This window comes from Lampetra fluviatilis, chromosome 7, assembly GCF_964198595.1.
Source record: "Lampetra fluviatilis chromosome 7, kcLamFluv1.1, whole genome shotgun sequence".
Classification (NCBI taxonomy): domain Eukaryota; kingdom Metazoa; phylum Chordata; class Hyperoartia; order Petromyzontiformes; family Petromyzontidae; genus Lampetra; species Lampetra fluviatilis.
The window spans coordinates 2,905,737-2,932,549 of NC_136281.1; the positions used below are offsets into that span (position 1 = coordinate 2,905,737).

At 44.2% G+C, this 26,813-nt stretch overlaps 1 protein-coding gene across 1 annotated transcript; it reads left to right on the forward strand.

Annotated features, from left to right (window-relative positions):
* Positions 1–104: 104 nt before the first annotated feature.
* On the forward strand, positions 105–26,813 carry LOC144933330 (phospholipase B1, membrane-associated-like). Its single transcript, XM_078858013.1, is given in 45 exon segments — positions 105–177; positions 276–319; positions 2,943–3,003; positions 4,414–4,472; positions 5,831–5,904; positions 6,016–6,059; positions 6,211–6,310; positions 6,831–6,882; positions 7,004–7,084; positions 7,483–7,548; positions 7,666–7,763; positions 8,455–8,533; positions 9,138–9,242; positions 9,761–9,856; positions 10,017–10,088; positions 10,291–10,359; positions 10,361–10,390; positions 10,500–10,563; positions 10,753–10,811; positions 11,315–11,382; positions 11,561–11,604; positions 11,776–11,884; positions 13,281–13,332; positions 13,520–13,600; positions 13,712–13,777; positions 14,457–14,557; positions 14,843–14,924; positions 16,310–16,414; positions 17,241–17,336; positions 17,817–17,888; positions 18,006–18,059; positions 18,277–18,337; positions 18,466–18,524; positions 19,135–19,202; positions 19,321–19,364; positions 20,364–20,472; positions 21,416–21,467; positions 21,882–21,962; positions 22,629–22,694; positions 24,147–24,241; positions 24,746–24,827; positions 25,080–25,184; positions 25,316–25,411; positions 25,621–25,695; positions 26,627–26,813. Coding segments are annotated over 45 exon segments (3,369 nt in total). The 3' UTR covers positions 26,747–26,813.

Genomic DNA, 26,813 nt, shown 5'->3' on the forward strand with positions numbered 1-26,813 from the left:
TCAGCCTATGGCTTGCGCACCACTCTACATGCCATGAATAAACTCTGTCTGTGAGATGCTTTAAAAGGCGACGACCGAGTGGATTAATCACTGCGGACCCAACCATGCATCTCGTCCCACAGCGCGGCGTTGTCGCCCTCATAGTTATCGTTTTGGGGCAGGCATTGCTTTCAGCAGGTACAAATATATAAAGTGACATTTTTTTCACCGTAAGATTATTTTTCTGTGTTTTATTGATACAACGACTGAACTGGAGTTGTTTGTTTTGTTCACAGGAAAATGGTACGATCTCAACAACAAACCCACCAAGAACCCACGGGTAAGTCGAGAGCACGAACTTTCATATTCAACTCATGATAGTGCTGTTTCCTGTGCACCTAAGCATCATGACGAGCTTGTTCGTGACCAGTGTTTGTTTCACTTCAGTAGAAGACTTGGGCAATTAATCTTCTATTCCTAAGTTCATAGATGAATTCCATGTCGAAGTCATCTACGTGGTAAATGACCTGTCTTCAGACCATGCATCACTTTCCTAGATATTACTGCTGCTTTGGACACCACAGACCATTCCATCCTCCTGAATATCACCTCCATAACAATGTAGAGATTTACAGCACACTTCCCTCCTCGTTCCGCACTTACCCCTCAAGGGCTGTCCTACCATCAGAAGCCCCTGTTGTACATCACCTCATCATCAGCTTCATACTCTCAACCTCCTTCATCTGGGTAAAATCATCTCCGGTTTTTAATATTGATCACCATTCATATACTGATGACACCCAGCTCTATGTTGTCATTAACTCCACGATTTCAATTCCCTGTCCAATCACACATCTTGCCTTGATGTGATCTCATCTGGGATCAATCCTAAATTCCTCTAGCTAAATATTGCCACTCTCGATCTCTGCGTTATTCCAAAATCCTCCATCTGCAACTCCAGGTGATCCAAAACGCCACTGCCCGGCTTTCCACCTGCATTTGTAAGCGAGAATACATCACCCCATCCACAATAATCATGATAACGTTTATTGGCTTAGGTCGCGTAAGTATAAATGTGTCGTGAACACACCACCACCCCGACAAGGTCAATTAGTAAGATTGCGCTCACAGTCTTCAACATCTTCCGTGGACTTTACCCTCCCTGCCCATCTCTCCCCTCCCGGAGTACTTCACCTACCGTGTTTCTCTCTCCTCTCATCTCACTTTTACTCCCCTCGACACAACTCTCGACTTTAGCAAACGAGACTTTCTCCACGCTGTTGGCACCCTGCCCCCTGTTCAACTCCAGGCTCAAGACCTTTACAATGTATTTTTTTTCCTCTGCCTCTTTCTCCGTGAAATAAAATGTTGCAGCATCTTGAGATGTGGTTTCATTCGAACGCAATAGGGACAAATAAAAACGTGTGTTGTAAAGGCCTTTATGTGCGAGGTTGCTGCTATTGCTTTTTCACTGCAACATTTTGAATGAACGCTGACTTACACAATCAGGTGACTAGTTTATTATCATTGTTGACATATACAGTGTTGTATTGAAATACTTTTTTTTGTTTCACATAATGCAGTTTAATAACGACATTTTTACGGCTTTATTCTGCTTAAACATGTTACCGAAACATCGCATTTTTAAAGACGCAATTGAAACCACCTGAGCAGATTACTGAGAAAACTATAATTGTCGCGTACGACGTAGAAACAAACAGTACTTTGTCATTGTGATCATGTTGATGTTTGGGGTATTGTTACCTCACTTGAAATGGTTTATCAGCTTGGGCTCCCGGCGTGGATATTCCCCCAACCCACACCCCAAACCCTCGGTCACACGCACGTACAGAACCTTTATTTTATTTTATTTGAGAATCTTTCTTTGTTGTCCTGGAGAAATCCGATGAGCTATAAAGCTCTTTTCACATATGTCCAGTAGGGGCGTGTCAGAAAGTTACAACAACAAACAGTGAAAAACGATAGAAGTTCAAAGTATAGGGAAGGTAAACAAGTCACACAAACACGTATATAAGTTCAAATTGAATAAGTACATCATTAACGCGATCTAACCCAAAAAAAAACCTACGTGTTAAACTACATCAATCGGGTGGGTGGGAGGGGGGTTGGGGAGTGGCATGAGGAGGTCTCCCCTAGGTAGACTCAGCCTCAAATGAGTGCAGTACCTGGTGCTGTGTAAACTTCGCCACTAGGGAAAACAAAGGCGGTCGGGCGGGGTGCTGGCCACCCACCGCCTCGATGTGCCGTGCCGGCCTTAGTCGGTGCTAATCGCTAGCAGCACTTGCCCCAACAGTCTGTTTGTGGATTTTCGGGTGAATGTGTGTCTTTGTTTGTACACACACCTGGCCGTGAGAGGCGATAAGAGACGCTTCAAATGCAAGGTCCGTCCACCCCGCTTATCAGTTACGTGCGGTTCTCAAAGGACGGCCGAACTTGGCACACACAGAGTCGCAGGGGTGGGGGGGGGGCACTCAAGTTGACTCTCAAGGGACAATACGGCGCACAGCTAGCAAAGAATTACACGATTTTATTTAACTCACTCTGTTGTTGTTGTATTCTCAAATCTTGTAACTCAATTTTAACCCACTTCCCAGTGTGGTATCGACTGCAAACTTGGTATACTTATGTCATACTGGTGACAATACTATATTCTATCATTAAAAATAAATAAATAAAATTGTAACAATCTTCTTTATATGTTAAGTTTCGGCTTGGGTCTAATTGTCCACGGTCAACTGACGTTGGCTGTAATTGGCCACGGTCCGTTACGTTATGGCAAGCTTCGGGGGCCACTTCCTGGAGTCGTGGAGTTCTTCCATTACTAGTACATTTCATTAAAGCGTGTTTCAAAAAAGAGTTTAGAAAAATAATTCTTATTTTTATCACGATTGCGCTTCTCTGTGGGTTGCTTGAAACTGATGCCACGATTGTCAAATTCGCAGGTGTGGGGGAGTGTCGTCCCATGCACGGATATCGCCCCCTCGAACACCGTTCCCACATCAGGTATGTGATTTGACGACACACCACGAGTTCACCATCAATATGCAGACACGCCGTGTATCCCGTTATGACGCGCCCCCGATAAGAACGGTTGGCTACGTACGGTGCGAAAGAACGTCAACACACATACACACACATGACCGTCTGCCGCAGGGATGACCAAACTCTTTGCACTAACACGAGAGCCACGAAACCACAGATACTACATAATAAACAATTACATTGTACAACTTTCGTTGTATAATGTGCAGCAATTTGCCAATCCTCTGCCGGATGAGAGCCTCTTCACTCCGTGTAGGTTGTGGGGGGTACTTGACCATACTTCACCACGATGGTCAGGACAGGTTGGTGAAGGCGGGGAGCATAGACGCTAGAGCATAGAAGTACAGTACAACGATTCGTTTTGCTACACTACTGTCGGCTGCCCACCACCACAACTGATGGATTTGTATGGAGCGGCGGCGCAGTGGTTCGCCAATTGCATTATGAACAAGACCAATTGAATTGAATTCCCAGCTATTTGCCACATCAGTGGAAAGCAATATCTGAAGCAGGCCTGGGCAGCTGGGCGGCCCCCTTTACGAGCCCAAACTCACCAACTTGGTGAAGTATGATCAAAACAATCCCCATGATTTACACTTCACGGCAATACATAAACTGTATAACCTGCATACTTGCCAATATTATTCACGTTATTATTGCACACATTCGTTGTAACATAAGTCATCATCATCAACTATAATCTATCCACTGCTGGATGAAGGCCTCCCCTTGCCGTTCCCATTCCTCGTGGTCTTGTGATGTGACCCTCTTCCATCAAGCTCCTGCGCAAGAGCCTGTCCACGGTAGATATCCTCTGGAGCCTGTTCCCAACTTTTCTGGGGTACCACACTATTAGCCATCGTACAATAAAAACAACACATGGTGGGCATTTTAGTTTGTATCGATCAGAGTGAACACGTGGGTTGGATTCAATGAGTTGGTGGGCTGCATTTGGCCTGCGGGCTTAGGTTGTGGGCAGCCCTGGTCTTACGTAACAATAATTAGGTTTTCTGTTAACAATTATTCGTAATTATTCCTGAGAGTTCTGTTTATTTATAAAAGTGAAGAAACGTTAAATATTGCCATAGCTGGTCAGGTGCATGTTTCAAATGGAATTGAACTACACGTTATTAAGCGTTGACATCTGTGACGGGAATAATATATAATATTAAATTATGGTCTGATCAGGGGAACCACAAACAGTTTACGACTCCGATTCCTTGGAGTTCAGCCTCTAGCCAAGGTGACAAAGATAAGATTTGAACCGGGCGGGGCATGGTTTTTGAGAAAAACAGCAATATTGCCCATTAGATTAGATTAAGCGTCAATGCAGCTGTTGAACAATAACTGTCGGTCACCTCCCTTCCGCAGTGCACAGCCTGCGCCCAGGCGACATTAAAGTGGTGGCGGCTCTTGGCGACTCACTCACGGTATGGGACGAGCTGCGAGTGATGGCGACACTTCTCCTGGAACACGCCTCTGAACCACCTTTATTTTTAAATCCTTTATATTAAGTTCACTTGCTTGCTTGCTTGCGCGCTTACGACCGTGCAAATCTTTCGGTCGTTTTTTAACCCACTTCCCGTGATCCAATCGAGTTGATATTTTGCACACAGACTCGTTGTGCGTGACAATTTAATTTCGTGAAAATTTTTTTCAAAATTTTACACTTTTTAGAAAAAAAATAATTATATTTAATTACCAATTGTTTAATGGTGGCAGGCAATCATCTGACTCATAGGTGGCAGCCATCTCAAGCCAGAGGACGAGAGGACTCTAGCCGCCACGCATATAAAGGATTTATAGTGAAAAACTTTGTTTTTACGGGTTAATTTTTTATCACACCTGAAAGCATTTGCACCTTGCAGATGAACCCCTAACGTATTGCGCTATTACATTTTTTTGAGAGGCAGCAATCTCCTCCGCTCAAAATGAGCTTGGCATGGCGTTCATCTTCCATTGGTGTCCTTGGGCCCAGTTGTGGAAATTCCACAAGACTATGGTGGGACCTGGTCTCCCAATAAAACAACCACTGGTGCTGTATAATGCAATTATCTCAGCATTCATAAATTATGCTATATGAAATAAAACAACATTTTATTATGATAATATATAATTATCATTGATATGTATCACATATGAATCTGCTGACAAGGCTAATTTAGCATGCTGCACACTTAGTTTATAATACAAATACTATTAGGAAATTTAACAAAGCGTAAAAACGGTTATACAGCAATAATTCACATTTACTTGTCAGCAGTCACTATGAATCAACCTCTAAAAACAGTGGTATCTGTGCTTTCAAACTGGTTAATCAATTTGTGCTTCTCATACCAAACCTACAAAGGTTTTTGCTCCACGTTTTGTGTGTCCAAGACAGTAGCATGCGGCACGTGTGGCGCACCTATCGGTGGCTAATACTATCGGGACCTAAACCGTGCCTCCCACAGCTCAACTCGCCATTAAATGATTACTGACACAATGTGTAAACACCAGCACACTGGGGAGGCCAGGTGTGGTGCTGTCATTGTTGCTCGAGTTAATATGTCAAGAAATGCCTCTATTGTCTGTGCTCCCCGGTTGCCTGGGTGACAAGTGGGCTATGTCCTTGCGGAATCCTGGCCGTCCTGACCGGGCCGGGCCATCGTAGGTGCTCGCAACGGCACTTGTCCCTGCAAAATATAAAATAAAAAGCCAGGCAGGGACTGGAGGGGTGAGCTGTGGGTCATGTGACTCACATATCGTTGTGATGCGTGTGATGTGCACGTAATGCGGTGTCTGCCAGGCTGCAAACGGCGCAGGTTCGGTGCCCGGAGACGTGCTCGACGTGCTACAGACATACAGAGGCCTGGCGTGGAGGTCTCTGCATATCGCCACCGCAAATCATTAACCCTGGCTTCCGTTCAATTTCAATAAAGCCACGCTGTGCACCTTCGCTGAATGTGTGTTTTTGTTCTGTCCTCCCTGTAGTATCGGAGGTGATGAAGACATCAACAATGTCACTACGCTCCCAAGTAAGGGCAGATTTCACTCCTCCGCAATGCAAACGTGACCAATTGTGCGGTCATTATATGAAGAAGAAAAAACGTTAAGCACCCCAATGAAATCCCAGCGCCGTAAATCGAGTGAATGAACGGCGATGAACAACTGTGTGTCCATCCTCAGATATCCTGCGCGTCTTCAACCCCAACCTGAAGGGGTTCTCCAGTGGCGTCGGGAATGATCAGAGGTTCCTCAACCAGGCGGTGCCGGGCGCCATCGCCGCGTAAGAGAAACCCCTCATGCATTCATTCCCTCTCCACTCAGCTCACTCACCGTGCCCAGCGCTCTCTTACCAAGCACCGTCATCCGCCATCATCGATACACTGCTGGATAAAAGCCTCACCCCAAAGCCGTCGCCATCGCTCACGATCATGCGATGGAATTCGCGTGATGTGAAGTAATTTGCTCCACCTTGTCGGAAGGCGCCTCGCTTCCTTTGCCTGCCACTCCGTTGTGAAAACGATACGTTCTGCCCAAGTCCACTTATTTTTCGCAAAAGTCAGTTTAATGTCTCTAACTTGTACTCTTAACCATGTGTTTCCCTTCCTATCTCGCGATGTAATTCCAAGCATACGTCTCCACGATTATGTCCACAATTTTCAGCCATTGTTCCATTTACTTAATTGATATCCCTGTTGTTGATCCCTGTCATAACAGGTAGTACGCACCAATGCTCTCACATCATGATGACTGTGGTGATTGATGTAAAGTGAGTGGTGCTTGTTTCCAATGCCCACCCACAGGGATATCCCATCTCAAGTCGAGAAACTTATCGAATTATTGAAAAATACCTCGGTAAGATCATAAAAAATATCCTTACAAGCAATTCTTTAAATGTGTTTTTCACACTAATGTATTTCCTATTTTGTTCTGCAAAATACATTTAATGTATACATGCATTTTTAAACACTTTCAGGGGATAAATTTTCAAGATGATTGGAAGCTCATCACTCTCTTCATCGGAGCAAATGATGTGTGCAGCTACTGTGAAGATCAGGTGCGAACAATTCTGTACACACATTACTCTACACACCCCATGACCCTGAACACACCATTATCCATTCACCATGACCCTGCACAAAGATGACCCTGCACACACCATGGCCCTACATACACCATGACCTTGCAGACACATGGCCCTGCACACACCATTACCCTGCACAAAGATGACCCTACATACACCATGACCCTGCACACACCACGACACTCCTCCATACACCATGGCCCTGAAAACACCACACTGCATCTCCCATTTTTAAAAGATGTTCAAAATTGGGAGTATGGGACATGGCAACAAAGAGGCCGTTAAACTCAAGTTCAAGGTACTATTTACATGCTTACTTGCAAACCATATTAATTCCCTCCACTGTGATCTCTACGTTATTCACCCTCCAGATAAAGCACTCGCCCGAACGCTACATTAACTACATACAGACTGCGTTGGATATGCTCCACAAAGAGGTATCGATGCACTTTACCTGGACTCATCATTACAGTTTAAATTGACATCAGTGTTTTTCATCCACACTCCGTAAAAAAGAGACATCCCCTTTGAGTGCACTTTCCCTGGTCGTTCAGGTACCCAGGGCCTTTGTGAACTTGGTGGAGATTCTGTACATCGAGCCGCTTCGGAAACTCCACGAGGACGAAAACAAGTGCCCCAAACAGCTCATGAGGTTCCCCCCCCCCCCCTCCTCTTACCTCTATAGCCTCTTGTTACAGCAGCCATTTAGCCCACGTCAGCAGTTGTTTCTTGCTGTGGTTGTCCCACCTGATGACGGACGCTTGTGTTGCGCCCGAAACGTCGTGATTTAATTTATTTTATTTTATACCTACGTGACATTGCCGAAAGAACCAAAGAGTATGTATGATGATTACTTCTAATATTCTATAGTTCTTTCGGTAAAGTCACATAGATAGAAAAAGTAATAACAATAAAATAATAAAGTGAATAAAAAATATCACAACACAAGCGACCCTCATCAGTAGGAAAGATGGGGACCGCTTGTGTTGTGATTGAAACGTCGTGATATTTGTATTCACTTTACTTTTATTGTTTTATTGTTATTATTTTTTCTATCTATGTTACTTTACCGAAAGAACCATAGAATATGAATTCCTGCAGTCACGAAAGTTTTAAGTCAAGATTACTTCTAATCTTAAAGTGGTCACTCGTCGAATATAGGATGTAACACAACATGCTTCATGTTAATGAAAAAAGCGCTTTGTAACGATTTAATTGAAATGTATTTATATTCAGAGTTGTTGACGAGTGATAAGTAATCATTGCATCAGTTGCCACTGATTAACAGAGAGCATCTTCATTTTTTTCATAATTTTTTTTTCATTTCATTCTTAATTCCCCAGCATTCTGTGTGGATGCATCGTGGACCCCACAAACCCAGATGACTTGGCAGTGGTGACCAAAGCAAACAGGGCTTACCAGGTATGCATATTTCTCCTAGAGGGCCTCAGAGACTCCCAGCTAAGAACATGATGAACTAGGCATTGCTTTTTGTTGTTCAAAGGATTTTAAAAACTCAACGAAAACTAAATCTCCATGGCCTTAATTGCTAAAGATAACGAATGAATCGAGATGTATGTACAATAAAATCGAAATTTCACCCAGTGCCGTGGCATTGTCGTTTGTTATATATTGTTTAACTTTCAAGAAATATTTTCCCCAGTTGTGCTCTCCCCAGTAACAACCTTTCGTCAAATAACTACATCTGAGATCCATTTAACGAAGTAGGAGTAATCTTCATCACATGAGGGTCAAAGAAATATATTCTGGATTTTAACCAAATTAAGTGCAGGACCAAATGTCCATTCATTGAGTTCTTTTGCACAGTCATCGGTGACTAAGCTGAGACCATCAACTACGTACACATTGAGAGTTCACTTTAATCACAAGCTCCTGTCTGGATTCGAACCCAGGAATTTAGCGGTACCAGCTCAGTGCTCTGACCTCTGAGCCACCCGGTCACCTCGACCACTGTGTTGCCAAGTGCCCCACATGACCTCGTGTGTGCCATCTCTTCCGTGAACAGGATTACAACAAGCAGCTGGTGGCTACACAGCGCTACGACACAACGGAGGACTTCACAGTCGTGCTGCAGCCTTTCTTTCATGACGTCACCATGCCAGTCACAGAGGTAGGCCTTTCAGCAAGCAGAGGCACTTTAAAATGGTGCCACTTTAAACACTGCAAGACGGTTGGAAAGGAATCACGCTTCAATGACACGTAGCCCAAACGATGTGGCTCACTTTTCTTTACGGAAACGTATAAATCCCTAACATTGTGAGAAATCGTCTTGGTTCTTTCGGTAAAGTCACGTAGAAGGGAAATAATAAAATAATAAAACATAATAAAATTAAATTCTCACAACAGAGGACGGCTGCTTGTGTTGTGGCCGAAACGTCGTGAGCATTTTATTTTATTATTTTATTTTTATTATTTTATTATTTCCCTTCTACGTGACTTTACCGAAAGAACCAAGAAGATGAATCCCTGCAGTCACGAAAGCTTTAAATCGAAATTGTGAGAAATGTTAACTGTTTACATTGTAAGTTTACCGAAGCAGCAACTTGATTGCATAGTTCAGTGATTAGAAAACGTAATTCAGCCACACGACACAGTGATCACCTTGGACCTCCCTTGCTTGTTGTTCAGGGAGGACTTGCGGACGAAACCTACTTTGCACCGGACTGCTTTCACTTTTCAGAGAAGGCGCACGCCATGTCTGCCAAGGCACTGTGGAACGGCATGGTGAGTTTTTTCTTAAGTGTGAGAAATGCACAAACAACATTGCTGACAGCAGTCTTGTGGCTGTGTCACGGGTTGCCCTGGTCATCGCCGGGAAACTCTGATTCTGATGTATTGGTCTGTATCCTATGTGAAAGCGGTGTGTGCATATTCTCTCTTCCAGCTCGAACCAGTTGGAAGCAAAAGCACTTTTCAAGACTTCGCGGCCAACATCACGATCAATTGCCCCAGCGTGGTACGATGCGACTACAAAACACAATTCCACATAAAAAAAAGCTGTATTTTTGTAACGCGCACATTGAGCTAAATGAAATTAGATGATTTTAAAACCCTAAACTTGTTTTTTGCCTACGTATATTTGCTTTGCACCCAGATGTCGTGCCATAATACGTTACACTCTCCTATTTCGACCCAAACCTGTCCCCCCTACCCTGTAGGCACAACCATATCTGCGAACGTACAAGAACAGCAACTACAGTTACCCCGCAGTGCCTTCCATCCCCCCGCCCCCCCCCTGAGCCCACCTCACCCCCCAAGGTGCCCCCCCCCACACCCCGCATACCCCCACAAACCATCGCTTACACACACGTGCGTTGCAGTAACGCATACATGTTAAATGTACTCTTGTTTCAATTCTTACTTTCAGCCAAACTATGGAAGTGAAATCACTTGCAAGGATACATCTCCTTCCACAAGCGTTCCGAAATCAGGTACTAAGAGCACTTACTAAATGCCACCTAAATTCCACACACGAGGAACGTTTCCAATGCCACGTGCGGGTATCCAATGATTTCCGATTTGAATATACAATCAAGCAGCTGGCAAAGGGAGCGAGCGAGATGTGCTCCATTTGAAGCTATTTGCATTTAATAATTCACAAAACTTTCCTCGCCACACAGTTCACGCACTCAGACCGGCTGACATCAAGGTCATCGGCGCTGTTGGAGACTCTCTGACGGTGAGTTCAAAGCTGAACCCTTTAAACGAAAGCTTCATGTCCACCCCTTGTACGACTGCCGTAGGCTGAAGCTGATGGGCGAACAGTTGTTTTTTTATCGTGAATAACAAGCCACTTTGCTGAGCTATCATTTGTGGTCAGGTCGCTTCTAAAAAAAAACAAGTTAACACCTCAGTGGGTTCTACCTGGTAAGATGAAAACGAGTTTAGTTTTATTTGTATATATTTTTATTCAGTGATTTGTTTACCTTTCCTATACTTTGCATTCCCTATAGTATTTTCGTATGTTTCGTTGTTGTAACGTTTTGACCCGCCCCAACTGAACATCTGTGAAAAAAAGCTTTACAGCTCATCGGATTCCTCCAGCATAAATATTCTGATTCTGAAGCGTGATGACGTCATCCGATCACTCAGTCCCATAGGTGCACCGTTAAAACACGACATGCGTTTTTACGGAGGCATGTAAAATGCTCTTGCGCCGCTAACCGAGGGTGCGTTTTCCAGGCTGGCAATGGGGCAGGGGCTGACAACCTGCTGGAGGTGATCATTCAGTACCGGGGGCTCACCTGGAGGTAGGGCAGGGTCATCTCCAAAACCAAGGATGCACACCCACGACGCACCACCACGTGACGACCACGAGCAATGAGCAGCACCGCACACCCGCGCAGATCATCGACACGCGGCGCGATTTGTCGTTGAAGCACACATGTTTGCGCGCAACAATGTCGGTGATTGTAATTTTGTTCGCAGCGTTGGTGGAAAAGATGACATTTCCAAAGTGACAACCCTTCCGAGTACGTAAGCACGATGGCTCAGTTTTGACATTATTTTTTTTACGATACACTTTTCATGGTATTCGTTTATGCGTTGAAAATTAATGCTTCCAGTATACCTTTCTGAGAAGAAAAATACTGCTACTGTTTTATCCCTGTAATCGATGTCGTTTTATTTGCTCTCTTCCCAAGACATCCTGCGTCACTTTAACACGAACCTGACGGGTTTCTCCACGGGCATCGGCGATGAGAATCACCCGCAATCCTTCCTCAACCAGGGTGTCCCGGGCGCAAAAGCAGAGTAGGCAGCTCCTTACCATGGCCTCTCCTTGACGAGATCTCACTGTGACGTAATTAACCCTCTCGTGAGGGTTCTGTGTGTAGTAGGTTCAACTGAGTCGCAGACGCACTCTTTGGAGGCAACACATTTATTAACACCAACACACGGGTTAACTGTCCCTTAACAGAATAACAACCTATGGTGGTGACCACCAGGCTAACTACACTAATTACACCGTGAATAGCTACAACGGACCGGACCACAGCTTGGGTCCAGGTCCACATGTTGGAGACTCTGTAGGACGTAGAACATAGACGAAGGTTTCTTCAGGATGAACAACAGCGCTGGTCCCTCTGCGGGACCCGGCTTATATCCTCTGCGGCGTGGCCGGCTCCGCCCCTGGCCACGACCACCTTCCAGAACCCTTTAGCAGGATCTCGACCCGGACCACGTGACCACCCCCAGCTCCCACTTCGGGCCCCCTTGTAGACTTAACCGGTCACGTGTCCTCTTGGGTCAACCAGAGTGCACGCCTCCAGTAACCCCTTCCCTATGGCCAGCACTCTCACACCGGATCCTCTAGGGCTGGCATTGCACGCCGAGCGTGATGCCATCCAGCGCTATCACTCAGCGCTCACTGAGCCCCTCTAGGGCCGGTACTGCACCCACATCCAAGTGGTGTCCGCAATGTCGCTACACCGCACGCCGTGCCTCTCTAGGGCCGGCATTACACAGCAGAGGTCGCAAACGAGTCTTGATTCCTTACCTGTACCCGTACCCGGCCGCACCAGGGTCGCAAATGGGTACCCGTACCCGTACCCAGCCGGGTACGGGTAGCCGTTACCTACCCGTATCCGTACCCTACCCGAAATGAGTAACAAACGGCTACTCACCAGTGACTCACGGCCTACCCGTACCCGTACCCGGCCGCACCAGGGTCGCAAACGGCTACTCATACCCGTACCCGGCCGGGTACGGGTAGCCGGGTATCGGGTAGGGTACGGGTATCGGGTACCCGGTTGAGACCTCTGTTACACAGTGACATCCCGCGATGTCACTACATATGTGCTGTATAACCATTTGAGAACAAGAGGCCAGGATAGTTTCATTTGTGAGAGTGACTTGAGTCAACAAAATTATTAAAGCAATCAAATACAACAGAGTACAATAATTTAATCAAAATAAATATTTGCGTGTAATTGAGCAGCACTTAAATGACATCCCAAATCATGGCAAGAGTCTACCACTACTTAAAACATGGTTGGCAGATGAGGCACATGTAAAATAATCTACATTTTCTTAGGTACATGCATTGAAAATTATTTGCTTGTTATACTTTACATATTTCCATACAAATTGGGTATATATAGAGAAAAGTATTAAAACCATTAATTGCTTGTGTTCATTCTTTTTGCAGCGATATGCCAAAGCAGATCCGTAAGCTTGTGGACATCATGAAAAAAGATAAGGTATGAAACGGAGCACACCATGCTGACAGTGACCTTGCCTTTTGCCGAAATGAAACGACTGTATATCCATTACTAATGGCTCCAAATGCAACTACTGTAACATTGAAGTAATTTCAAAAGGCCATAGAACATTACATGCTTAAGTTGGCAGTTTATAATTTTACTATTGTTTTGCTGTTTTCTGCAGAAAATAGATTTCAATAATGACTGGAAGGTCATTACATTGTTCATTGGTGGAAATGACCTCTGCGGATACTGCTCAAACAAGGTTTGCTCCATTTACACGAAAACACGTGAATCAATCTAAACACAAAAATCTAATGTTTACATTTAAAACGTGACACTGATCTGGACACCTACATTGTGTGGATGTCAACAGCCCTACCACTCCGCCGACAACTACATAACGTACATCAGCGAAGCCCTCGACATCCTGCATGCAGAGGTACGGAGCTCACACTGGCACCCCATCGTTAAGATTAAAGTTTATTTTTATTTATCTGGGTGAGAACCAAGAGTCAACGTTAGTCTCAATTGCAAGAGTAACCTGGGGGGTGATTCTGCCAGTAGGGGGCGATGAATGCGATGCATATTCCAAATTGAGTCATTTGCGGGTACATTTTTTACTCTGAAAATTCAGACTGATGCTGGCACACAATGGTCTAGTCTTGCGAATGACGTCGGGAGATCCTCAGCGTCCACTGGGAAGCAGACAGCATGTAGTCTCACCGTGGTCATTACACCCACAGTAAGAATTGTTAGGGCGGGCGACGAACACACGACCACGGTGTTCTTCACTAATTTTCAGAGAGGTGCCACTTCCGCCGGTAAGACATCGGTGTGAGGGCCGCCACACCGCCTACAAGGGGTGGTTTTCACGACTTGTGTATTTTCAGCGGCTGCACGTCCGGGGTCACACTAAAGGCCACAAGGGGCCCACCAGTGCCCTCGCGGGCCTTGCAATGAAGAACACTGCACTACTACTAGGCCACGTCACAATCCATCAGCAACAGCCATGATCAATCCGCTGCTGGATGATGGCCTCTCTAAGCCGTCGCCATGTTACACGTCCAACGTCCAGAAGTGTAGGGCAGCGTGGAAATCTCTCACTGTGTGTGCTGCAGGTGCCCCGGGCATTCGTGAACCTCATGGAGATGCTGTACATCGAGCCCCTGCGAGGGCTGTATAATGACGAGGACAACGATTGCCCCCGAATCATCCTCAGGTGCGTGGGGAGACACCATTGATACATGGCAGACAAGAACCAAACCAAACCCCCAACGCGTTTTATGCCGAAAGAATGTGGAATTTTTCACAACTTGCTCAAGACCGCCAACAGGAACGTGTACTGCTCTGTGACCGTTTGAAACACCCTTGCACGTTTGTTTATGACGACAATTGTAATAAGAGCTTCAAAGTGTCACAAAGAGGGCTTGCGGTTGGAGAATGTGTGCTTGCTGTACGGCGCCGCGACTCCCAAGCGAGGCTCAGGGTGAACGTGCCCCCGCAGGGAGCTGTGTGACTGCGTGGTGGATCTCTCCGACGGCTCCAGCGAGCTCGACTACCTCATCACACTCAACCGGGCATACCAGGTACTGCTGCAGAGTCTCCAAAATCCACGGCAAACACATTCATGAACACACATATGTCAGCGCTCAAGTTGTCGCACAAGTCAAATGATTGTTGACACTCCGACTGATGCTCCTGCTGTTGTGGAGTGACTCATGCAGCCAGCTATGGCTGCAGAGTTTGGTAATACATGTTGTTTTCGTCGTTTATTGTGAAAATTCGGTCACAGTTCCTATGATCACTGTTTCATTGCTTTTATGGCTTTATTTTGGTGATTTTCGAAAAGTTTTTCAGTTTGGCCATGTTTGTTTGTTGTAGTACAGAGTTAGACTGATGGCCTTAATCTAAGTTGTCTTGTGGTTGTTGTTGTTTGACTTGCATCCCACTGGGATTTTTGCACACAGTGTTGGTGTATGGTGCTTTTTCTGCAATTTTTGCTGTCTTTTCTTGGATTTTCTGTTTGCACATAAAAACCAAAAACATGAACAAGAAAACATCTTAAAGTGACTGTTTGTTGCGGTTGCACCCGATTCAAGAGCCAAATGGCTCACAGGGCTATGCCTAATAAATGAACTTGAACTATTAAAAACGCACACGTCCGCAAATCCTCACACAGCTAAAATACTAAGCTGCACACAAAGAAGAATGTACCGCTCAATGCAAATAGAAAATTCTCCCATGTTTTCTTTTTCTCAATGCGAGTATTAAACTAATAGTTTGCTGGACACAACAGTGGCAACAGTTTTACAGCTTACACAATGACATCCTCCCGCTGGTTAAATATTGTGCACACATTACAGCTCTGCAATTCGCTGGGGTTCACGATATACAACTGGCTCGTAAAAGTCACGATCTAACTTTGTTCCAATGCGCAAAGAGATTTAAATACTGGACTGTCACTAGAGATAGTTAAATTCATTCACTAATACATCTATACGAAAACCCAAGTCCCAGTAACTAATTGCATAAACATAAGGTAAATGTTTACCTTAATTTACGATGCTGTATACATGAGTGTAAAGCAGAATTTTCACTTAAGGTATTTTAGGAAACCGGCCAAAAGGGTTACATTGTTGAATTTACACTGATGACATCATTTAAACGCTGGTGAATGAGTTTGGTTGCCATTAGATATATGCTGTAACAGTACTGGTTCATAACATTCAAAATGCAAGCATGTAATTATCGATGTGGTTTTAGACCTGTGTTTAGAATTGTGGCACTCGGTTGTAAGACTTGCGTCGTTTATAGATGTACTTTCTTGCTCATGAAATAAGATGAAGATGATGATGTTGAAGGCATCAACAATGATGATTATGATTAGTAACATCAATGGCGATAATGATGATGATGACACTGACACAGATCATGACAAGCTGCTGGCGTGCGCTCTGTCTTCCTCATGCAGCAACGACAGCAGGAGCTGATCGAGAGCGGGCGCTACGACACGAGGGATGACTTCACGGTGGTGCTGCAGCCCTTCCTGCGCAACCTCACCATGCCCATTAATTCGGTCAGCGCAGTCACCAGCACAGTACAATGACATATATGCTCCTCCCTGTGTAGCCTTCAGCAGCAAGTGCTCCTTGGGAACACCTATTAAGGCTCGAACAGCACACGGGAAGATGGCGTGGCTGCTACCATGCCCATTAGACTTTGTCTCCGCGAGGCTGATGTGTATCACACCACACCGGCTACTCATGTAAGGCAGAATCAACCAAAGGGATACTCAGGACAGTTTGGGAAATGTGATCATTGATGTTAATCGTGGCCGGGAATTGAACTCGGGTATCCGAATTTGTAGCACAGTTTGACAACCATTACGCATCGCCCACCTGCACAGCACACACCTTCCACTGTCAATGTTCTTCGGTCACAGACAAAAAACATACCTCTATGTGTCCATAATCTAAATAAGTTATATTATATCGCAACAGATGTTTTGTCATAGGCATGTATGAAGGCATGTATTCGTCATATTAATATTAAATCTTACACTTACAACACATGCATCGAAACATGAGTGAGATTGACATTTTGTACGATTTATGTAAATAACATGCTAACGTTCCGGTTCGGTGAATTGAGCAAACAAATCTGTACAAATTAAACAAAAGACTGAGAAACAATACAAGTTGGTAAAAACCGATACACAAAACACAATGCATCCTTGAATTGAATCCTTGCCCCCGAATCGCAACAACAACAACAATCGGCAAATCCATGCTGGGGTTGTTTCATCAGACGCCTGCGAAGGTGGTGAACAGCGTGCAGGGACAAGGTGATCAGTTGTGTGCTGTTGACCCTCTTTGTTTGGCACGTGCCTTGCTGGTGTGCAGCAAGGGAAACCAGACTCTTCGTTCTTTTCTCCGGACTGCTTCCACTTTGGTGAGAAGGCCCATGCCCTGTCTGCCAAGGCCCTCTGGAATAACATGGTACGACGGCACTGTGACCTCGAGGCTGGTAATCTACTGCGGCTGTGCGATAGATGAAATGACCTTTCGTGTTTGTGAGACGTGGATGTTTCATGGTTACTAACACATTTTTGTTGTTTATGTCATTTGTTTATGAGACAATAAAGGATTGAAAACCCGTTATCTAATCACTCGCCTCTATTTGAGGCAAAGTAGTACTCAACCTATAGGTGTTGTGCTTATCTTATTTTGTGAAATCATAAACAGAAAGAATCAGATAACACCTGTTTCGGTTGAAAGTCTTCCAAAACAACACCATTTGCAACTTAGTTTGCAACGCCCATGTGCATTGCAAACCTAAAATGCATCTGACCTGTCTCAACCTCAAGTCAACTCTGTTGGAAAAATATAGCACATTGCCTTACCCACAAGAATAGCTGATGTTAAAGAATGGTGAGATGATGATTTAAGGCAAATGTGACCTTACTTGCTGGTTTGCAGCTGGAACCTGTGGGAAAGAAAACCATCGATCAGGACTTTGTGGCTGACCTGCCCATCCGCTGTCCCACAGAGGTACGATAACACCACCACCACCACCACATACATCCACATCTCATGCCACTGTCATTGCCTTTCATTATTGCAACAGTGTGTTGAAAATTAATAGACAGCGAATATTGATTTTTGCAGAAAGAACCATACCTATATACTTACAAGAACAGCGACTACAGTTACAAGAAAAAGGTGAGATATGACATCAAGACTAATCGTTTAACTCCCCATATGTGAAATAAAACTTATATTTTTATAATATTATTTCATCACAATATATTTTCTCAAATAGATAAAGTGCTTTGTGGTTATATCATGCTTACAAAAGTCTGTCTTTGGCTTATTTTGAAACTTAAAAATGCACATGTTAAAGACTCTATCTTCAGGAATGACTCTTCTCTCATTGCAGAACTGGGGAAGTGATTTCTCCTGCACCGATACAACTCCATCAAGCACCGTCCCCACTTCTGGTGAGATGGCAGATCACACGCAACGCCTGTGCTCGCCCTGATGTAAATCAACTTCGATTTTGGTTGGTGACGGAAGAGATTCTTGATTCGAGTGCTGTCTCTGCTTCCAACCCTCAATCCTCATCCAGTGCACACCCTGAGGCCAGCAGACATCAAGGTCATTGCGGCGCTCGGCGACTCACTGACGGTAAGGGGACGACACAATTCCCGACGGCACGGCTTCAAACATATTTGGTCGTGAATCGCTCATGGTGCACATTAAGCTGACAGCGGTACGCCTGCCTTCTGAATTTTAAATGCATCTTTTGAACTAAAAGCCGTGCCCGTGCATCAGTAAATGCTATGCAAGTCAGCAACACTTTTCAGCACTGTACTTTAACACGGTGCCTTCACTTTCTAAGTTGGGCACACACAGCAAGTTGTCGAAGGTTTCCATGCATCTCAGGGCAATTCGGCAAAACCAATGTCTTAAGACTGTTTGCCGAAGTGCTTCCGTATCATTTTTTTATCTCGATGCTAAGGCACAATCACGCATATTGCGTGCCACGAATCACACGCTTAAGATTGCCATTCGACATTCCTCAGTCTGCCACATTTTGGTGATAAGCAACGATCGCTTTGTATATGACACCCAATCTAGTCGGTTGATCAAAGGCTCTGCCGTTTCATTGTTGGCAGAGCTCGTGAGGGAAGGAACATGCAATTGACATGTACTCGACAAGTAACAGTCTGTGTGAGCATTGGGGTTACTCCCTCCCATCCGATTTAACGCAGTTCTCTGTGATAATTGTCCACAGGCTGCCAATGGAGCCAGGGCCGACTATTTTAGCAACGTTACCAGCCAGTGGAGAGGGGTTTCTTGGAGGTGAGTTGGGCCACGAAGGGAATCACTGCGCACCACTGAACATTACCACGATTATGAATTATGCCTGCCGACGAAGGTCGGTCATCTTTCATCATTTTTTTATTTTTCCCTCACACAGTGTTGGAGGAGATGAAACTCTCAACACGGTCACGACTCTTGCAAGTGAGTAACGCCGCGATTCTTCCGCGCAATATAATTTGCACCACATCCGGCCAAGCAGGGATGTTAGCGATGCGTTCCATACACAATGCTGATCGGGTGGGGGGGTTGAATCTGGGTTTGAAAACACATTCCTGCGGAGGGAGCTGGTAGGAACGTTGGGTTGCTCGGTCAATGTCCAGGGTCAACGGCGGCTTGGTGTATTCCGCAAATATGCCCGATTGTGACGGCGGGCACAAGCCAGCGTGAGTAGGTTAAACGTTGAGTTTTATAAGAGCACCACGAGGTGACCAGCCCCTCCCCACCCAGCCCCACCCCTCCCACCCCCCACCCAGCCCCACCCTCCCCACCCAGCCCCTCCCCACTCAGCCCCACCCAGCCCCACCCTCCCCACCCAGCCCCTCTCCACCCTCCCCACCAAGCCCCTTCCCACCCTCCCCACCCAGCCCCTCCCCACCCTCCCCTCTCCACCCAGCCCCACCCCTCCCATTTTCGATGCACGACGGACGGACACAATAATCCCCTGTGGGCTGGTGTAACCAGGAGGTTCCTACCAGTAACATGAGTTTCACTTCATGGGGAATGCAGCTGTGGTTGTCGTACGAACAGACTGGACCCTGCTGTAATCATGATGAGCCGCTGGACGAAAGGTCTCCCCATTATGTCACCATCTCTCACTGTCTCGCAATACTGCAACTCCGTCCATTAAGCTCCTGCACACAAGCCGATTTGAATTATCCATCTCTAAAGTTGTCCCTGCCAAAGTAATATGTAATTTCCACAACTTGCTCACCATTTGAAATGGAGCACTTTGACAGCCAAAGATAAAATTTCAATTATACGTGTGCGTGTATGCTGAACTTCTTTCGCACCGCACATAGTCAACCGTGCTGCACAATCAGAGGTGCGGGTGGAATGAGGGTGCAGACTGTTGCTCGTTCAGAGATCCATCACCTGACGATGCCCTGTCACACTCTTTGCTGTCCTCTCACGCCGACACAGACATCCTGAAGAAGTTCAACCCCAATCTGTACGGCTTCTCGGAGGGCATCGGCAGCAAGGACTCTCCGAACGCGCGGTTTAACGTCGCCGTGCCGGGAGCGCGTGCACGGTGACTCATCCCACACCTCGCGATCGCCACCTCGCGACCCGGGGAATGCGCCTGCAATCATTAGTCAGAGCTTAAACGACATTATCCCGTGGGTTGAGATTCATCAGCCGTACTTGATGTGAAGCTTTCGTGACTGCGGGAATCCATACTCTTTGGTTATTTCGGTAAAGTCACGTAGTTAGAGATAAAATAGAATATTTTATGTGACCTTACCGAAAAAATGTAGTATTTTATTTCTAACTACGTGACTTTACCGAAAGAACCAAAGAGTATTCATCATCCGTAGTTGGAGGTGGGAACAGTGCCGGATTACCCTAGGAGCAAAAGTAGCTACATATGTAGCTACGGGCCCCGCACTTTGAAGGACCCCGCGCTAAATGCTTTCAAGCTATCAATTCCGGTTCAGTGATTCTGCACTTGCTCTGTTACTATAGTACTATACCACCTTCAACTTTTACGAACGACTGGGTGTTTAAGGTTAGCGATTTGTCGTATTATCTGGCTGTATAGCAAATTAAAAAATACAATTACTTTACTGTGCAAGTTAAACATTTGTGTTTTAATATTTATGTTTTTTTTTTATTTAAGGCCCCTTTATAACATATGCCACAGGCCCCGCACTAGCTTAATCCGGCACTGGGTGGGAGCAATTATTCGTAACCATACTTGCCAGCCCTACCGGTGGATGTTTTAATCCTTCCACCAACATTGTGGAAGAAGTGCTAAATACATACATAAGCAGCAGGCTGTCAATTGTTAAACCCCTCTTAATGCATACCGATTTTCAAAGCTATTCACACAAAAAAATGCTTCGCAAAAAATTGCTTTCATTGTGGAGAAAATAACATTTAAAGGCTTATTTAAGATGTGTATGTGTGGAACCGTTGCTGTAGTTTCACCGCCCGTGACATTGTATTGATCCTTGCACGTTCTGCCACGGCAGAAACCTCACTGGGCAAGCACAAGAACTGGTGACTCGCATGAGCAGTGACAACGTGAGTGTGTCTGTGTTTCTGCTGTAGCAGCTGCAAAGCTGCACAGTCCGAGGTCCTTTGTTTTATCGCAAAGAGAACTGGTCAACCAACTTAGCTGAGCCATGCCATCAACCCATACGTACCATCGCGGAATCCACGCTCATCTGCTGTGTAGGAAATGGTCTGGAACAGTCTTCACCACCTGAAGTCAAATCAGCCGTGGCATTCGGTGTTTTTAAGACCAGACTAAAAACATTTCTGTTAAATTTAACTTATTTGAATTTTATCAGTGCCATAATCCCCACTTCCATCTCAACTTTTTGCCGATGATGGCGTGTTATCATACTTGAATTGATGTATTAATTGCTTACGTTCAAAGCAAGTGAAGAGTAATGCTGCCTACTGTTGATGTTTTGTGTGTTCACCGATAATCAGAATATTAACTTCAACAATGACTGGAAGCTGGTGACGATCTTCATCGGTGGGAACGACTTGTGCCAGTACTGCCTCAGCAAGGTAATCATTAATCCTTGCATTTATATTGTGCCCATAATAGAACAAAACATGTCAGAGTGCATATTTTTTTTTTGCCGACAGGATGCCCTGATCGCAGCTGTCCATGTAGCTCAGTACCAGCCTGCACGTGGGCATTAGTCTACCAGCAGGGGGTCGTGACTGCTTTATGCAATCCCAATCGAATTATTTCAATTTCACGCCAGGTTCCGCTGCAGCTCAGCCTCTGCTGCCTGCACCCCTGTCATGAAACCTCTAAACTTTAAAATGTATCTGCCCGCCTGATTGAAAGTGCTCATGTGACACACTCCTACTTAGGTCCGCTTTCTAAAACATTTGGCAAGAGTTATCCACTCCACAGCAATGTGCTTACTACCTTTGCCATTTGACAATTCATTGTGATGTAGTTATATATTTTCACACATTTTTACAATACAACTCCTATTTATATGACATTTATAACTGCTTCTCCAGACACTGTAAATGTAGCTACATTTACAGGCGAATTGATGCAAAGGTAATCCCAATAAACATGTGAAAATGAAAGTTACGTGAATGATTATAGTTGTAATTTTACAATCATGTAATGGGAATATAGTTATTATTTGACAGTGGTGTACATTGAAAATTACTTTTCAGTGACCCTAAATCTAATATTTGTTCCAACAGGGAGAAAGTTCAGCTGACAAGTTTGTAAATCACATCTCTGCAGCCCTGGACATTCTGTATGAAAAGGTATATCACCAAGTTCCTTGGAACGGCAGATTCACATTCCATAATGCAGCCAAAATTACCATGTTTGTATTTTACAGCTGTCTTGCACATGCATATATATACTGTAGTAACAATTGGGAGCAGAATAACGGACAATCTGGATTTTAGGAAAGGTCTGTTAGCATTGATGACATAGTGTCAGGTTATGGAAAATACTAATTAATATCTATTCCATGTCTAGCTTATAAAAAAATCCAAGCTCTCACAAACCGAGACCTACATTTTTAAAATAGAAAGTATCTAAAGCTAGTTACAATAATATAATAGTTATACGAAGACTTCATGAATGAACGAAACATATAACCAGAAGGTGAGTCGGCCGAGGAGATCAGCTCTCACCAAAGTTATTCACGGCGACATTTGAAGTTATATTTTTCGAAAATTTGGATTGAAATATAAAAGCACAGACAAATGGAGAAAGTATTAACTGTCTCAGATTTGACAAATATACAATCATGATAACAACAAATCGTGATTTTAAACCTAAATAAAGAAGGCTGCAAAGTTTGGCTCAAGATACGTATGACAGAAACAAAAGGTAATGTACAAATTCTCTAAGAATACAACTGTAAAACACATCAGAGTAGACATCCTGAGAAATTATTATGAGGGCAGCTGAGAGTGTATTGGAAAACTGAACGTGATCATGAAAAGCAACTAAATTTATATGTAAAGCTTTCGTGACTGCAGGGATTCATCTTCTTGGTTCTTTCGGTAAAGTCACGTAGAAGGAAAATAATAAAAATAAAACATAATAAAATAATTCTCACGACGTTTCGGCCACAACGCAAGCAGCCGTCTTCAGGTGGAGAACAGGTCTGTCGAGAAGGCAGAATCTGAGAACAGAGTCTGAATGCCTTCTCGACAGACCTGTTCTCCACCTGAAGACGGCTGCTTGCGTTGTGGCCGAAACGTCGTGAGAATTATTTTATTATTTTTTATTATTTTATTATTTTCCTTCTACGTGACTTTACCGAAAGAACCAAGAAGATAAAAAGCAACTAATTTGCCGAAAGCAGATGGGTGTGGGCTTGAGGATGCCTTTCTCCAACAGTCGACTGATCATGGCTGAATTTGATTATGGACGTTGCTATTGCAGTATTCGCTACTGTGCACACGTTTTCCGTAACAACGCAAGCACCATTTGGTTCAGGCTCGGGTATCTGCACACACTTACAAGTCGGGATATTAAAGTGAACAAATACAATTCTACGTTACATTTTGTTTGCTTGAGTTTTTACTGAACATTTGTCACCGTAAGATGTGGTCCTCAATGTAACTACAATCCATTTAACGGCATTTAAAAAATGAAAAACCTCTCAGTAGTCCTTCACGGTAAACTACCGTGGCGTGACATTGAGCAACGATGTCACCAGAATCATGGGTCACGAATAAAGCGGCGTGTGTGCACAGGTGCCGAGGGTGTTTGTGAACTTGGTGGAGATGCTGGAGATCAAAGGGCTGCGGAGACTCGTGTCCAGTGCTTACGGCTGCTCCAAGAATCCGAGGTCCACACGACATACATTTGAAACTGAAATAATCAAGTGTTCCTTCTGCATAACACCACTCCAAATGGTCCAATTATTTTGGCGAATTTCCAGTTCGTATAGGGAATTCGAAATGTGCAGTGGACACCCACGGGCTATCTGCACATGGATCTCGATCATGATAGCGAATTCAGTAATTCTGTTCTGTGCCTGTGTTTACTGCCCTCCCCGGAGGTCCAATTTATTTTCCTTTGGAAATATAAATCATCCGATACTGGCTAGTGCCAGTAGTTGATGATTTTAATAATCCTGACATGTATTTTTCTTATTATATCAACCATCGTATTTACAAACAGGAAGAATCATCTTATTTTACCCGATGTCTATCAAAATAAAGAATGGCATACACTGCATTGCACTATTTATTTTAGGGGAAACAAACTTTCGATGTATTCATTTGTATTTTTGTATTGAAGTAAACATTATGAAAACTATTCAACGATATATATTTGTTTTATCACACAGGTTACTTTGCCCATGTTTCATCAATCCCGGAGAATATTCTAAGGAGCTAGAAGAAATGGTCATCGTCAACAGGGAGTACCAGGTACTATATTTATTTTTGATTGTGCTGTTTTTGCTTTTATTATTTTCAATTTATTTTTATTGTGTTTTTTTTTTTGCTTTTATTATTTTCAATTTCTTTTTATTTTTTATTATTTTTTGTTTTCTATCTGCGTGACTTTACCGAAAGAACCAAGAATATGAGTACGGGGCACATTAAGGCCCGGAATCTGTTGGTGCCCTTAAAACACGTAATACGGCATTGGTGAACTGTGATGTCACTGTGCCTTTGCAGACAAAAACCAGCAACCTCATTGCCAGCGGCAAGTACTCCAACCGCGATGACTTCACCGTCGTTCTGCAGCCCTTCTTCCGAAACACCTTCCTTCCACTGGACGAGGTTGGTGCCCAAGGGTCACATTCACTTTCACCAACTCCTTGTGAACATCATGCAATGGGCAAGCACTCGATCTATGCACGGATGTCCTCTTGACAGCACTGCGTAACCCCTGCACTCTCCTCCAATGACAGCTCAATGAACCAGACCTCAGCTACTTCTCCAGGGATTGCTTCCATTTCAGCGAGAAGGGGCAGGCCGAGATGGCCATTGCTGTTTGGAACAACATGGTGAGTTTACTGTAGTTCAAAACTAAACCATCTTACCATGGCAGACACAACACACCACAATACATTTTGCTCATGAAACATACACGTTCTGTGTACATTACATGCTTATATGTACGTGTTCTTATAAGTACTATAACATTACAATACCTGTACTGTTTGGTGTGATGGAACAAACTAAAATATATTGTGATTATCGTCCTGTTATTCAGCTGGAGCCCGTGGGTAAGAAGCAAACGTACAACGACTTTACACCAAGCAGGAAAAAGCTGAAATGCCCTACAAAGGTGATACATTGCACTAAATCAACGGGATTAAGTATACTGCACCTTCAAGTGTGAGCTAAGGCAGTCGTGATTATGAACACATGTGAAGCTACTAAGAACTGTAACTGTTGATCGGTGTTCCGAACTCATAAAAGTGAAAGTGGCAAATCGCAACGATGACTGCCCCCTGGCGGTGACTATGAGCACGTGGGTTCATGGTCTGGTACCCGATTTACACGCTTTTATTATTTTAATAAAAATCTTGTTACTAAATTTTTACCCACTTCCCAATGTGCTATCGACTACAAACTTGGTATACTTATGTCATTCTGATGACGAGACTATATTCTATCATTAAAATGAAAAATATATTTTTAAACAATTTACACGCTTTTATTTAACTCACTGTCTGTTGTCGTATCCTCAAATCTTGTAACTCAATTTCAACCGTCTTCCCAATGTTGTATCGGCTGCAAACTTGGTATAGGTATGTCAAACTGATGACAATACGATATTCTGTCATTAAAAATGAAAAAAGTATATTTTTAAACAATCTTTTTTACTGGTCTAATTGTCCACGCTCAACTCACGTTGGCTGTAAATCACAAGCTGCGGGCCCACTTCCTGAAGTCGTGGAGTTCTGCCATTACTCGTACGGTACATTTCATTAAAGCGTGTTGTTTTAAAAAGCATTTTTAAATACATTTTTGTCTCCAACAAATTATTCTCGATGCCCTTCACAAGGACACAACTACAATGCAACATCACAGACATTGTTCAATAGCCAAGTGAACATGAGGGAGAGCTTGTGTCCGAATCCTAACATGTATAGTTTATATGAGGATTTGTATTTATTTAGTTTAAAATGCAGCTGAATCACTCCAGGATCAATACGTATATATAACACACCAACATTAATGTACTTGCATATGGTTTGTCCTTATGCCTGCAGGACCAGCCGTACTTGTTCACAGAGGGACCATCATCAAAATCAGATGGCATGCAGCTGAGAGCCTTGGGCAGCCTAACACTGGCAAGCTGCCTCATCTGTCTGTTCAAGTCCATGAGTTAAATAAGACAAACTCTGAAGAACAGAAATGCTCCTTTGAGCAGTAGCGTGGCTGTGGATTTTTGATGTT